The sequence below is a fragment of the Garra rufa genome, chromosome 5 (assembly GCF_049309525.1).
Source record: "Garra rufa chromosome 5, GarRuf1.0, whole genome shotgun sequence".
In the NCBI taxonomy this organism is placed as follows: Eukaryota; Metazoa; Chordata; class Actinopteri; order Cypriniformes; family Cyprinidae; genus Garra; species Garra rufa.
Genome location: NC_133365.1, coordinates 16,718,120 through 16,734,019, shown reverse-complemented (window position 1 = coordinate 16,734,019; position 15,900 = coordinate 16,718,120). Strand labels below are relative to the sequence as shown.

General features: G+C 36.7%; 1 protein-coding gene across 2 annotated transcripts in view; it reads left to right on the top strand.

Annotated features, from left to right (window-relative positions):
* The window catches only part of arb2a (ARB2 cotranscriptional regulator A), a 206,052-nt gene extending 190,152 nt beyond the window's left edge, over positions 1 to 15,900 (top strand). For both annotated transcript variants that reach the window (XM_073840323.1, XM_073840324.1), the window contains exon 11: positions 13,967 to 15,900. In XM_073840323.1, the coding sequence (XP_073696424.1) occupies positions 13,967 to 14,115 (149 nt within the window). In that variant the 3' untranslated portion in view covers positions 14,116 to 15,900. The remainder of the gene's footprint in view (positions 1 to 13,966) is intronic.

The following is a 15,900-nucleotide window of genomic DNA, read 5'->3' as shown; positions in this document are numbered from 1 at the left end:
TCATTTACTGTAACGCCACTCTCGTAAACACGTGTTTTTTAATATAACTCAGATTGTATTTGTCTTAAAGAAGATGGGGTAATTTGCATTTTTGGGTGAACTAACCCTTTAATATAGGCTTACTTTAGCTTTACCTAGACTTTTTTAGCGCTGAAACCCTATTGTAATTGTTACAATGGCCAAAGATCACCAATCTCCATGTAAATTTGATTGGGCAGACCACACCGTATGTTGTAGAGACTTGAAACTCGAAGGGATGGTAGTGCTCACACCGACTACAATGTCAACAAGGTTCGTGCCAGTCAGTGAATTTTGGGGTATTTTGCATTTTTTGAAAAGCCTACTTTTTGCGAACTAGTCCTAGGTTTTTCACTCAATCTGAACCAAACCACCGGCCACTGTGGGCGATTTTGCATTTTTCAAGGGTTTAAATGATTGTGTATTGCACGTTTTTTCACACATTCATACAATATTTGTATCATGCGATGGACCTCTTCATTCTGAACAACTTTGCCTCTAGAACAGCTGCTGTCAATCAAACTGTTAGATGACTGAGAAAATGTAATAAACCTACTTTTGCGAAAGTTGCGAAGTCCAAGGTTTTTCGCTCAATCTAGAAAGAGGTCAATAATTATAAAAAATTAAAACTTAAAACACTTTGGGAAGCTATAACAGGGTAGTTTAAAAAAGGGATCTGTCCCAAAATGTCCCAAAGCCCATAAAACCTAAATGAAAACTCACAAACTTCATAAAACCTGGTGAGCACATGCGACAGGTTATTCTATACACTCATGCAAGTTTTAGGGAGAGCGCAGTCCTAAACATTACAAAAACATAATTTTCTTAATTACATGTATTTGCCAAAAATGCTTTTTAAATCATTGATTTGGGTGGTTACAGGCGGCTTACTAAATAATATGTAATATCTTTTTCCATATGTGCTGAAATGCCTTAAAGCTCATGAACCCCGGCAATCACTACTTGCAGCTATATTTTTGTTTGTTTGTTGTTTTGGTTGAAATAACTATACACACATTTAATTTTCTTTCTCCCTTTTTTTGTAATATGTGACCCTAGACCACAAAACCAGTCATAAGTGTCAATTTTTTTTAAATTGAGAGTTATACATCAAGCTTTCCACTGATATATGGTTTGTTAGGATAGGACAATATTGGCCAAGATACAACTACTTGAATATCTGGAATCTGAGGGTGCAAAAAATTCTAAATATTGAGAAAATTGCCTTTAAAGTTGTCCAAATGAAGTTCTTAGGAATGCATATCACTAATAAAAAATTAAGTTTTGATATATTTATGGTAGGAAATTTACAAAATATCTTCATGGAACTTGACCTTTACTTAAAGGTGCCATAGAATGGAAAACTGTGTTTACCTTGGCATAGCTGAGTAATAACAGTTCAGCACATGGACATGACATACCATGAGTCTCAAACACCACCATTTCCATTTCCTTATATAATTCTGGTGTTTGCAAAAGACCACCGAAAAATAGGTAAATTCCAAAATAACACCGACTATTATGCCATAGTCCCAATCGTTAATAGTTACGCCCCCAACATCTGCATAGCCCAATCATCAGTAACATCAGTACATCAGTAAAATAAGGCAAGCTACTGAAGGGACATGGTTAGCTTAATGCTAGCGGTAGCCTGTACATAAGATTTCACTTTCCACATGAACGGAGAGATGAGTGCACTGATGATGGCCAATAATTTACAGATCCTGAGCATCACTAAAGCATCAAAACTTGTGTGGTAAGTCCTTCTTACGTTATACTACTTCGCTGCAGTATAACTTTACACAGAGCACATGCGATCACAATAGAGAGAGTAAAATGTCGCGGATTCAAAGCGACAGATTCAACAAACCTCATATTAAAAGCGGCTAGAGTTAAATAAATAAAGCTGCCATAATGTAATATATATTTCCTCCATGTGTTTCCTTACAGCTATGTGAGAGCGAGCCGCTCTGTGAGACTGCCAATCAGAGCAGAGCTCTTCATTAATATCCAGGAACCTTCCAAATAAGGCAATAACAGACCATTTCATTCTAGGGACAAATCCTAGGGTTGTAAATGGACCTGTAAAACCATTTCTGGAGATTTTTTGCCCTTTCCTATGCCATATACCTTCTATGTAGATATCAGAGAACAATTTAAAATATTGTTTCAATGCATTCTATGGCACCTTTAATATCCTAATGATTTTTGGCTCAGTTTTGATACATGCAATGTATTTTAGCTATTGCTACAAATATACTACTTAAGACTAGTTTTGTGGTCCAGGGTCACATATATTTAACTTGCTAGAGGATAATGGGTTCCCCATTTAGAGTTTGGTTTCTCTTAAGGTTCTTTTTCCACTTTTTTTTGCACACACCAAAGTCTAAGTTGTTTCGAAAAACATGAATTATTAAACACATTTACTAGTTTAAAACGAACTTGTTCTGGATAACAGTGTCCGCCTTACAGTGGAAAAAAGAAAGTTTTCTCTGAACAGAAAAAAAGCTTTGAACTTGAGGCAGTGCGGTGTACATGTAATAATTCTATGCCAAGTCAGTTTCCTCAATTATTGTCCTGCTGCGTTGTGTGCTTGACTCAATCGCTGCATTAGCCTGTGGTTTGATTTACACTCTCTTGCATCATCCCACATCTGCTCATACCTTCCAACTAAACCGAGATTTGAAATATGTCCAGTGCAAAAATCAATTTTCGCGAATCAGTCTACAAATGCACCCATTTCGTAGATGTATCTCACTGTTAGCAGAAGCAAGAAGAATCCATTGTCTTCTTTAGTTTACACAGTGTTGGTATGGATGTCGTGTGACTACTGAACTCTCTTCGGTCCATGACTGCCGCTGCTGCTCCTTTAGTAAACACACTCAAGCAATGTGTTCTTATTTATGTATTGATCCACCATTGATTTCCTGTATTCCCTCACACGCCTTCTCACTCTCACTTTCTCAGACACCGTTATCAAAGTAGCGGCACCTGTAGGGTTCATCTGTTACTTCAGCTGGAGTGTAGATGCTCATCAGGGCAGTGAGTTTAGTGTGGAAGTCTTATTATTGGGGTGCAAGGATGTCTAGGTTGGAGAGTTACTGTCAAGTTGCAATATTTTGTCATCTTTTAGGTCTGAATCTGACAACCTGTATCTGACTGAATTTTAAAATATCTCTCAGCCTAGAATAAAAAAATGACATAGAATGGACCGAAGAGTAATGTCAAGTTACGCACTTGCAATGATGTTTGATGTTGTCAATAATTCCAGAGGAAATGTGCAAATGTTCACACGGTCACCGTGTACTGAATCCAAATACATTGGTGTTTTTTTGGAGGGCTTTTGTGTGCAGTGCCAATTTCATCAAACAGTATCTAACACCTCTCATCTGTGTATGTGCAATTTTGCAAGTGATGTGCTGTGTTATTGTACACTCTTGACACGCTGTCTTGTGCTGGTGTTAAAGCCTGTGTGAATTAACCCTCTGTGTACCTGCGTTGTGTGGATGACAGATCCACATTAATACTCAGTTCATTTGCAACCGTTTTTATTCCTCCCTCTCTCTCTCTCTCTCTCCTCGATGTGAAATCAAATGTTCATTTATCCACTCTGTTCATCTGTTTTGTGTAAGAGCTGCAGGTGATAGACTAGAATAGATAAATTAATGTTAATAGATTATTATTTTTACATTTTTGCTCATACAGAATTTTGACCATGTGAATATTTATAATATCCAATAGTTATACCGTTTTCTTTTCTTTCTTTTTCATGTTGTTGTTTGGGGGAAATGTTCCATGATAGTACCATTATTTCATTTAATTCTTATTTTGCTTTAATTTATTTATTTTATTTTATTTTTATTTTTTTTTATACCCTCAAAAATTGCATATACTGAAATATAACATTCCCCTTTTTTATACCCATAAAAATTGCATGCACTGAAATACAGCACCCCCTCTTTAATTTTATTTTATTTTATTTTATACCCACAAGAATTGTATGCACTAACATACACCGCCCCTTTCAATCTTCTTTTTTTTATTTTATTTTATACCCCCAAAAATTGTATGCACTGAAATTTTTATTTTATTTTATTTTATTTTATTAATAGACACCCTTTTTATTTTATTATATTTTGTTACTTATTTACTCATTTTATTTTATTTTATTTATTTTGTTAATTTTCTTTTTTCTTTTATTTTATACCCCCCAAAATTGTATGCACTAAAATACAGCACCCCTGTTTTATTTTATTTTATTTTATTTTATTTTATTTTATTTTATTTTATTTTATTTTATTTTATTTTATTTTATTTTATTTTATTTTATTTATTTTTGATACCCTCAAAAATTGCATGCACTGAAAAATAGCATCCCCTTTTTTGATTAATTGTTTTATTTCTTTTTTTATACCCCCAAAAAGTGCATGCACTGTTATACACACCCTCTTTTTTATTTTATTTATTTATTTATTTATTTATTTATTTATTTTTTATCTATGTTTCTATCTATGTTTCATGGATTTTGCTTCATCTGGTACGACAATTTACTTATATACAAAATAATGTGTTACTTATTTAAAAAAAATTAACTTGGATGTTACAGTGTACATTTAATGTGTGCAATTACATGAATAAAGTAACCTGACTATGTATTACTCAATACCCTCAAAATTGATGGCTTACGTAAAATACCATAATGTACTTTTTGGTAAATGCTGTGAACATGTCACTTCTAAAGCACAGCTCATTTATTACATTTTATCTTACCGTAAGGCTTCGGTCACTCTTCCGCAGACCACTTAATGAATATTCTAGTACTGTAATGATGAGCAACTGGGGCTTAGGAGTTGTTTGCACTCCGGGTCTCTCCGTCGTTCTTGTTTATTTTTCGTTTTCCCCTCTGGAGTCGACTTTGACATCTGCAGGCTTTTTTATCAGCGGCTAACTTAATTATGCTACTGTGGACTTAGGTTATTTGACTTGCTAACAAATTAGCCCTCAAATTAGCCCTGCTATCAGTGTTTCTGCTCCACTGTCAAGGATACGGTTTGTCATTTCTGAATTCCTCTGTGATTCTTGATTTGCTTTATTACAGGCTGTTTTACAGAGGAGCAAACAGAGTGGGCACAGTAATGAAGCGCTAGTCTTCTCGCAAAGTGCTAGCCCGGGCTAATGACTAGCTTTAGTCAGACTGGTAAAACAGATTCAGACACCCAAGCGCCATCATTAGATTTTCTCTCCCGAACACACTGCCACCGCCAGTGGTTACCGCCGTCTTTGGTGGGTACAGTACCCGCGCTGTGATTTGACTTAGTGTCCCCCAGAGTCTCAAATACTCGCGCTACACATCCCACACTGGCCCCTGCTCTCCGGTTATCTCGTAAAGACTCCATTCCAGCTCTATAAAACTTGCCGTCTTTATTACAGCTAAGTCGAGGCGCCCACTCTCAAATAAAAAAAAGAAAGAAAGTGCACCGCTGCAAGGGAGGAGCAGCTCAGGGACACACGCTGGAAATGTGTTGCCGAGCTCATTCTCTTGTTGCCTTTGCTCTGTTCCAAGCTTGAATAATGTGAAAAGAGTGGAATGAAACTTCATTTCATAGCGTTCGTCTCCCGCTCTCCCTTCATTCACTCACTCTTTACCCCCTCTCGCTTTGTTTCCAACTTTATAAGTGAATTGTAGGTTCTCTCAGCAGGCCCCGAAGCCACACGTTCGCTTTCTCATTTATGGATGTGTAATGAGTTCTGCCTCTGTTTGCTCTTACAACAATAATAAGTAAAGTAATTAAAAGAGGCAGAGGAGGGGGGGGAACAAGGGGAACCCACCGCCAGACAGGTCCTGCGTACGGGCAATTGACAGAGAGACTTTTTGATGAAATCGTAGGTGTGCATGTTTTTCCCTTTTTCTATTTGCAATTTTAAGTGCTTATTTTTTTTTCCAAATGCATTAATTTAATTAGATATAATGCAAACAAAGCACGCTCTAGTTGCAGCGGTAATATGCGCTCTTGGCGCCTAACGTGAAGAGGGATGAGCCGTATCCTCGAAGGGCAGCGGGTTTATGTGCTGGGGGAGCGACGGGTGGGGGTTGGCTATAGAGTATATTTAGATTTAATTAGTTGTGTCACGAATCGTAGCTTCTCCATCACAGAGAGCTGCGTTAACACGACGTGCTAGAACGTTGACACCTGTTCTGGCCTCGTTTGTCCTCGAGCCGACTCTCTCAGATCGCCTCTCAGATGTTCAGGCATGCATGGCGAAAGCGCCAAACCGCTAGAGCATAGAGCAAACAAATATCAGAGAGCGTTGGGACCGGAAATCTAAGCCCTTTGCCAACAGGGACACAGATAGCAAATAGACTCTGCAGCATCGTGCGCCGGATAGTTTCCCCCTGCTAGTGTTACTCGGACTAGTTCATTCTAGTTTGGAGTGAAACCATAAGCACACTGTGTGTTGAACAAGTCAAGGATATAATTGTGCTGATGTGCAGTGGATATAAGGAAGACACACACACACACACACACACACACACACACACACACACATAAAGCTACCATAACTGCAAACAATCACACTAAAACAATTAGAGGTTGAAATATTTTAATTACTAGAATATCAGATACTGTAATTTTTCAACAACTGTGTAATTACAACATGTAAAAAAATGTCTGGCAATGAAATCAAATAATTTTGACAAATAAATAGAATATGCCAGTTGTGCTCAATCAATTAAGAGGCACGATTGAATGCCACGCTACAGATGGAGACCAATTACAATCAGCACACTTTGATATTTTTTACTCTCTCCGAGTGTTACTCGCGGCGGTGCTTTGACTGCTCGTTCACTCGAGCATCGTTCGCTCATGAGCATTTTACCATCACACACGATTACCATTTGTAACGCTTCTGGTGAGAGGAGAAAAAGGAATTGCCGATAGCTAAAGCCTGTCTTCCTTGATTTATTGTTGACATGAATGTTGAAAGAGTGCTTGTGTTTGTGCGAGTGTGTGTGTCTGTGTGAGTGTGTGTTTGTCACCGGGACACTGTTTCAAACACTATTTGTCACAGTGAGATCAAAGAACTACTAAATTACCCTCAAAGGTATCCAGCTGAATAATGTAATGGTTCATTATAAAGATTTGATCTGCATCTGGAAGACGTCTTAATGGGCTCGTGAAATATGAAGCTTCATTATGACAAATTCAGTGGTCAAATGGAGTCGTATGAAGTATTGCAGATAACGGTGGCCTGGTGTGAGCGGAAGTGTGTTGGTGCTCATACTGTGAGGTGCCTTGTAGAAGATGAGGATATCAAAATCTAGTGTGTGAGAACACATGATAATTTTTGTATGTTGTGAGGGGTTTTGGGGTTGTGTTAGGCTATCTGCTGAGTTTTCACTGAAACTAGTTCAAAAAGTGCAACTCTTTTACTAATTGCACAATTACATGTGTAGTATTTATTATTATGTTTGTACATATCATTTTATGTGATGTTCTATACAATGTTGGGGAGTAACTACAGCAGTCTACATTTGAAGTGGATCAGAACCAAAAGAATACCTGTTCTTGTCTTAAACAACTTTGATTAACTTTTTTGATTCACTTCAAATGTTGCCTAATAAAGTTACATGAACAGAGTTTTGTAATTTAATTACAAAATAAATGTAACTGTAGTCTGTTGCAGTTACTAAGGAAAAATGTGTAATTAAATTACAGTTATTAAATGTTACAAAAGGGGTTACATCTGAATATTTTCATACACAAACATATTTAATTGATTTTGGTCACACTTTATATTAGGTGACCTTAACTATTATGTACTTACATTAAAAAATAAGTACAATGTACTTAATGTGGTCATATTGCATTGCAAACACTTTTGCTTCTATTAAGGTGGGATATATGTAAGGTTAGGGACAGGTTTGGTGTTATGGGTAGGTTTATGGGTGGATTAGGGTGTAAGGGATAGGGGTGTAACGATATTACAAACCGAACTGAAATATCGTGATACACCAACCACGATACGTATCGTGAAACTCTCGTGGCGTACCGCGGTACTCTCACGCCCCTTGCTGCCCAATTGTTGAGGTTGATATCACTAGTCTCTAACTAATTTAAACAATTTAAATATCTTTATTTGATTAAATTGTATTAGTAATGATGAACTTTTGTTCTAAATTTTGTTCTAAACATTATATTCTAAAGTTAGTATTTTCCAAGTGCATGTCATGTCATGTGACTTGAGTGAGCGATCAAACTCGGTTACTACTCAGGGCTCGACATTAACGCTTGTCCGGGACCAGTGGATTTTATGAAAGGGACTCAAGTGAACGAGTATTTTACTGGCCCGACCGGACATCAATGACAAACAATAACTAGCGCAGCAACGAAACTTTGGTGAGCATAATTCTGATTTTATTACTTAAGATGACTGAAAACAGACAGTATCAAGTATCAAGCTCCTGCAGGCTATCTGACTCACAGAAAATCAACACTAATAGGCGCAACAGCATACACAAAGAAACAAGCATGAACAAAAATACTGCGGTAGAAAAGCACCATTACGATTGCAAATATGACATTGATTTTATACAACAGTAGTTCAATAAACTAGTAGTTTATATTAACTGACTTACATTTTAGACACATCATTAACCGTTTTTGCAAACGAAATAGTTCTAAGCAACAGCAGAACCTCCTTGAATCTCCGAGCAACACAGCGGTATTTCAGTACTGAATGATTTAGCATTTTTTAATGAATCGAGTCAGTGAACGAACTGGTTGAATCCATCTATGGTTGAATCGCTCATTAAGACAGTGACTACTGCCACCTATTGGTGGTTCGGTTTCATATTTAAAGGTATTGCATTTTTCCAATATTTTAGATTTATGTTTAAAAAAAGTATAACATAGTGCAATTTTACTGTGTAAATGCATTTTTTGGAACCCCTTATCTTCATTAAACAGTCTAAGTAAATACAGTTTTATATATTTTTTTATTTAATATTCAGTTTTATAATATTCTAATTTGATGTATTGATAATTTAAGAATTTGATGTGAATGATGACACATACAGTTAGTAAGGTTAGGAAAATGAGGTTAAAAAGGTGTCCTAGAAATCAATTTAAGGCAATTATCACAAATATTCAGATTAAAGTAAGAGTAGTGATGAGACTATTGCTTCAGAATGGATTAATTTACAGCAAAAAAAGGCATTTTTTTGCCCAGGATAAGTAAATTTTTCATTTGGACAAGCCCATTTCAAAGCTTAATGTTAATAAAGAAAAAGTTTAGTTGTTCTTTTTATTAAGTGAATCTATTGTTCCTTAGCATTGCAGTCAAGAAACCGAACCGAACCGAACCGAACCGTGGCTCCAAAACTGTGAACCGAACCGAATCGTGCCTTTGGTGTATCGTTACACCCCTAGTAAGGGATGTACACCTAGTGTAAAGTGGGACCTTGATTTCTTTCCAAAGTTGCATCGACTGCTCTAAAATATGAGACACCAATGTTTCAGGAGTTTAGGAAAAAGAAATAGGACACATGCTTATTCGATAACTGTTTTATTTTCTATTTGGGTTTATGTATATGCTTTATTTTTTAGGATTTACTGTTTTTTTTCCCCAAGGCATTGTTAGATGCCAGTGTTTCCTGTCATAGCTATTCAAAGATTTGACTTCAAAAACTGTATCATAGCTATTAAACTATATCTTGTGATTTTAAATAAGCATGTAACCTCAGAACTATTTTGTGGTGGCTGTGCTTTTAATTTTAAATCAAGTGATGAAGGATTTTGAAAGTCTGACAGTAATCGGTCTTAAGTCCTATTGTAAGGATAACCCTGCCTGCTTTAAATGATCAGAATGAATAATGAGAAATGTAGAAAAGTAATCAAAAAGTAATCAAAAGTAATCAGTTACATTAATAAAGTAGTTGAAATAGTTACACTACTTATTTTCAAATAGGTTAACCTATTACAATTTCCAAACCTTCTCAACACTGGTTCTACAATATCTAATTTATTTTTGATAATTTAGATGTTTTGGATGAATTTTCAGGTTTAATACTTCAGTATTGTGTTTTGGCCCATTATTTATTAGTTATTATTATCATAAGCTTTTTAACATTTTATATATATATATATATATATATATATATATATATATATATATATATATATATATATATATATATTGAAATTGAGATTTATATCAAAGCTGAATAAATAAGCTTTCCATTGATGCATGGTTTGTTAGGATAGGACAATATTTGGCTGAAATACAACTATTTGGAAATCTGGAATCTGACATTGACAAAATTGCCTTTAAAGTTGTCCAAATGATGTTATTAGCAATGCATATTGCTTATAGAAAATTAAGTTTTAAGATATATTTATGCTAGGAGATTTACAAAAGATCTTCATGGAACATGATACTTAATATCATAATGATTTTTGGCATAAAAGAAAAAATTATAATTTCGATCCATACAATGTATTTTTGGCTATTCCTACAAATATACCCGTGCTACTTAAGACTGTTTTTGTGGTTCAGGGTCACATTTATTAAAAACATATATTTTTTAAAAAACTACTAAATACAATTTTGCCTTAGGAAATATATCAAAGCATTTGTATGTAATTAATTAGATAAACGTCCATTATGTTTATTGTCATAATTTCCATGTATTGCAAGAAAAGTTTTTTCAAGGCTTTAATAATCTATTTCCCAATTGCACGTTAATGGATTTTTAATAGTAGTGTGCCATTATTTGTAAGACGGTAAAGAAATTATCAGCCTTATCCTTTCTGTTAAAGAACTTAAAAAAAATCCCCTAGGCAAAGAGAAAACCCTGTGAAAGAAAAAAAAAAAAAAAAATGAAAGGAACACCAGAACAAGAGACTTCTCCTACTTCTATGCGGTAGACATTGCTCTCTTTATTGAAAGATGACATTTAATCAATGGCCACCTCTTTAAATGGCATTCATTTAATTTGTGGGCTAGCCAGGCACGGCTGTCCTCTTCCACATTTTTTGTGTGTCTATGCGAGCGAATGACGTAACCGAGACGCCGCGGCACACATACACTATTGATTACACTCAACACATCTTGGCAATTAAGAGATGGCAAGGTAGAGTAATAAAGGGTCATTAGTGAGGCATGCTTGTGAACCCTCATCAAAGGTGATGTCGCCGGCAGGGGCGGAGCTCCCGCAGGGTCGCCACAGGGGCTCGCCGCATTTGCATATCTGCTCAGAGACGCACTGTGGCTGACCCCGTGGCTGGGATCAGTATGAGTCGCTCTCGTTGATCAGGGGTTCACCACCGGTTCAAGGTAACAAAAAGTGAACCCATCGCCATTAATTGGTCCTGGAGAAAAAAAGAGACAAATAAAAAGGTTAGTTGGGAAAGGTGAGGGGGCCTGGAGTGGAGGGAAAGTAAAGGCTGTGTGCTCCAAATTGGGTATGAATTATAAATAAGAGCAGTGGAGGCAATGTCTTCTCCTCTGGAGTGCTGTTGTGCCAGGACCTACACCACTAAAGAGATTGTTTGGGCAGCAGGTATCGACTCGCTGATCGTCAGCTTGGTAAACTTGACCTGAGGCACTGATCATTGGCCGAGTTAGAAAGACTCGACCGTTCTGATACACACACACACCTCTTTCCCATCTCAACATGGCTATCTTCATCAATACTGCCCAGACAGAGGTCAATGTAATAAACATGGAGGTCAATATCATGGCCATTGGAGTGCACTTTTGGCATGGGCCTTAAAGTTGCTCTTTAATTGGATCCCTCCGGGCAAGTTCATGCACCAGTTGCAATGCGGAGGGAAAAGAATGAGAAATCATGATTGAGGAGGAAAAGCACATCAGTCTGATCCTCTTTGTTCCAAACAAACGTATATCAAGGCAGTCGGACGCTTTAAGCTACGTACAGTGTGAACGGTTCAAAGTGGAATTGATCTAGTCGGGGTTCAATTCAACCTTTCTCACAAATAGCACCGTAAATAAACAGACCCAATGTACTTCTTCCGCGCCAGACACTACCTGTCTGAAAGTGCTGCATTATGAGGGCTGTGAAAGGCTCTTGTGGGACTTTGAAAGGTCTGATGAGGACTTAAGGTGTACATGTCACTTCACCTGGATCCAATGACCCAAACATGGGAATTCTTTAACCTGCTGCCACAGAGGGAAAACTGAGCCGTTTTGTGGATTAACTGATAGGTGTATCGAACTCCAGAGAGAGAAAATTTAATCTTCTGTGGATAGCGGCCATTCCATCCATTGTCCCTAAATGCGCAATATCCTAATAGATGGAAAACTTTGTGTCGGTGCACACCCTGTACACAACAGAGTCTAAAGTTTTTTGCTTGGCATCAGACATTGTAATCTATTTAGAGTATGAAACAGTCCTCACATATCACTTCATTTAATCTAAGGGCTCTGGAGATCTCTGTAGAAAGTGTTAAAGGGACATTTCGAATCATTTATTCCAACATGGTCTCATTGGAAATACGTGCCTCTATGAAAGCTGAAAAAATATACCGATATGTACGAATAACTGCAGCTTCAAGTTGAAATGAACACTAGAGGCAGTAAAACTCTGACAACTTTTATTCCTTTTCACACAAAGTATGATTTACAGCTACAGAGTCTTGATTAATAAAGCCTAATTACTTGCAGAATATGTTATGACTTCAAAACAATTTTAACGTCCTGCGCGATTTGAAAACTGATACTTTTGGACGTTGTTCTCACATATACAGCTTCACATGCATGAATTTTCAAATTCAGTAGGTTTGCTAGGTAGCTCATGCGATACGGCGTTGCACTTAAGAAGTGAAGAGCTCAAGAAATGTGAAAAATCAAGAAATGTGTTTTTATATCATTTTTGCATTTGTTAAAACTATCGGGTAGGTTTAGGGTTGGGTTTTGTGTAGGGAATATTTCCAATACAATGGAGCACTAACCTTTAGCAACACTTTCCGGATATTTTAAATCTGAACAGCTGCAATATGTACCTTAAGCAGTGTAATAAAAACGCAGCATTATGGGCCTGTACCAGCGTAATAAAAACGTGCCACGGTCTAGACATTTCACTTTTAAAAAACTGTGGTAAAACATCCAGTAAGGTACGTTACGGTATTACAGAAATGTATATAAAGGCATGTATTTTCATGAGCCTGGGTTCAAACCTCAAACCATTCCAAACCTTATGTAGAACACAAAATTAGATAATTTTTTTTTTTCAAATGTCTTCAAACTCCATAAGCTTGTCAGTGGTGCATTACCCTAAAGGGGTAGTTTACCCCAAAATTAAAATTCTGTCATTAATTACTCACCCTCATGTTGTTCAAAAACCTGTAAGACCTTCATTCATCTTCGGAACACAAATTAAGATTAAGCTTTCTGACCCTGCATAGACAGCAACGCAACTGACACGTTCAAAGCCTAGAAAGGTGGTAAGCACATTGTTAAAATAGTCCATGTAACAGTGGTTTTGCCGTCATTTTATGAAGCTACCAGAGTACTTTTGTGGGTTTAGAAAACAAAAATAATGACTTTATTCAACAATTTATTTCTCTTTTAAAATATCTTAATCTGTGTTGTGAAGATGAGCAAAGGTTTACAGGTACAGTAGAGGTACAAAGTTGTCCCTTTAAAGAAACTGCCCCAGTGACAAACATTTTTTCTGAAAGTTTACAGTCAAAGTTTCAAAATGTCTTCTTTAGTGTTCATCCAAAATAAAAGTGAGTTATACTGGACCACAAAACCAATCTTAAGGTTTTCAAAAATACATTGAATGGTTCAGAATTATTGATTTTCCTTTCATTTTGGAGTGAAATATCCTTTTAAATATAAAAATGTGGCTTGTTTTACTGTAATTCTAAACAATTATGACTACAAGTTTTTTACATCTACTATGATGTTCTGTTTTTCCTAGGTACTGAGAAGCATGAGTTAACATCATGGAAGAGCTTCCACTCCATCTTCAAGTTCTTCAGCGATGCCCTTAAGGACCACGAGGACGAGTCCTTCTCCAGCCCGGTCACCACACGCAGCTCCCACCGTATAAAAAACGAAGATTTATAAAGGGCTCGCAGATCCCAACCCAGAGCCCACCTTCATCCCCTCTTAGTTCCTTTTCTCCTCTGTTCTTTTTATGAAAAATATTCCTCCTTGAAGCCCTCCTCCCAGTGAATTGTATGACTCTGAGGAGTGCAGGGTCAGCCTGTATACATCAGAATAGCGTTTTGCATTACTTCTGGATGAGTGCAACTGTCAAAGCAATATGGCTTCACTGCTTGTGCCTCCTGTGGGCCGCTGTGTGGATTTGGTGGTGGCCCATCGGTGGCCAGATTAAGGCTGACAGGCGGCGCCGCACACCGCCTCTTGATGCACCTCTAATTATCCTGACATTGTCCTGAACTGAGCTAATGCCTGGGAAGCACCTGCACACACACATACACACAAAAGTCTCGCAGGTCCTAGTGCCTGCCTGCAAAGTCTTTGTATCTCTCTTTGGTTTGTTTCTTTTTAACGGGGGTCTCCCTTGCATTTAAAGTACTTGAGCGCTTAGGAACTTTGTATGTCGGATGCTAAAGGCTTACGGGTTGTTTGTTTCATATGCATAACACTTTAACTGGAAGAAAAAAGCAACTTGCAGATTCAAACATCTATTCGATGGCTATCTAAAGACTAGATTTCGAAGGAACACAGTGAAGTAAGCCATTGACAGCATGACAGATCGAATGAATCCTTTCGTTTTTAAATCCCTTAAAGCCTTGTCCGAGCATGAATTTTAGGAATATCTCCCTTTGTCGGAGTAGACATGTCAGTCTTGGAATTTCTTCGTATGTGTCAGGATCAGGGCGATTTAAATTAAATCCAAAGTGTAAAAGCCATTCCTTAAGATGATGTTTGCCTGCCCTTTTTTTGCAAAGTCCATGACTATTCGGACTGTTTTAACCTCTTTGTCATCCTCTGCTAAAGCTAAAGCATGTGTTATGTTACTGTCTCAGCAAAGACAAGAGACATTGTCTCCTGGACAATGTGGTATTAGCGGAGGCTTAAAGATATGTCACTCAGGCATGTCAGCAGATCAGTCTGCTTTAGCTTGAAAATTAATCTCTCAGTAAAAGGCTGTTTTTGTCTCATCACTTTTTAAAAGCATAATTTGTCATAAGTTGTTATTTCGGATTGCTGAAGGTAATCAGTGTAAATAGTTCTAGTGCTTTATACATATTTCATATATTATTTTTTATCCAAAATAGACTGAAGACATGCAAGACCCCAGATGCTTTGGTGTTTTGAAACTGTTTTTTACAATGAATTAATCTTTTAATATACCTGCAACTATTCATTAGATTCCACTGATCAGCTGCAAGTTGCTTACACTATCTAGTTAAAACTGTTCCACTCAGATCCCAATATTGTTGCCTTAGGAATAAACACATGAATTTCATCGTTATTTGATTTTATTTGACAAAAAACTGACAAGCCATATGTGAATATGTCACTCGCATTAAATATAGCCTTAAACCAAATCGAAAACTTAATTGGTTTGTAAATTAGGACTCGTTTTAACAATTAATATTTTAATCGAAGAGATTCTACGTTTTATTGGCATCCTAGTCTGAAATGATAGATGTTTTCTGGGTTTTCTCTCTTTTTTTATTCGCTTTCATTAAATGAAAACATGATCAGATATTTTAACTGTTATTTTTCACTTTTCATAAATCGTTTAAATATGTTAGTCTCTCGTCTTTGAATTAATGGCAGTTCTGTGCCCTTATTAATCGTTCGATTTGTTTTCATATCATGTGAGTGTAATGATGATCTCCATGCTGTAATTAAATAAAGTTCTTTATAAAAACA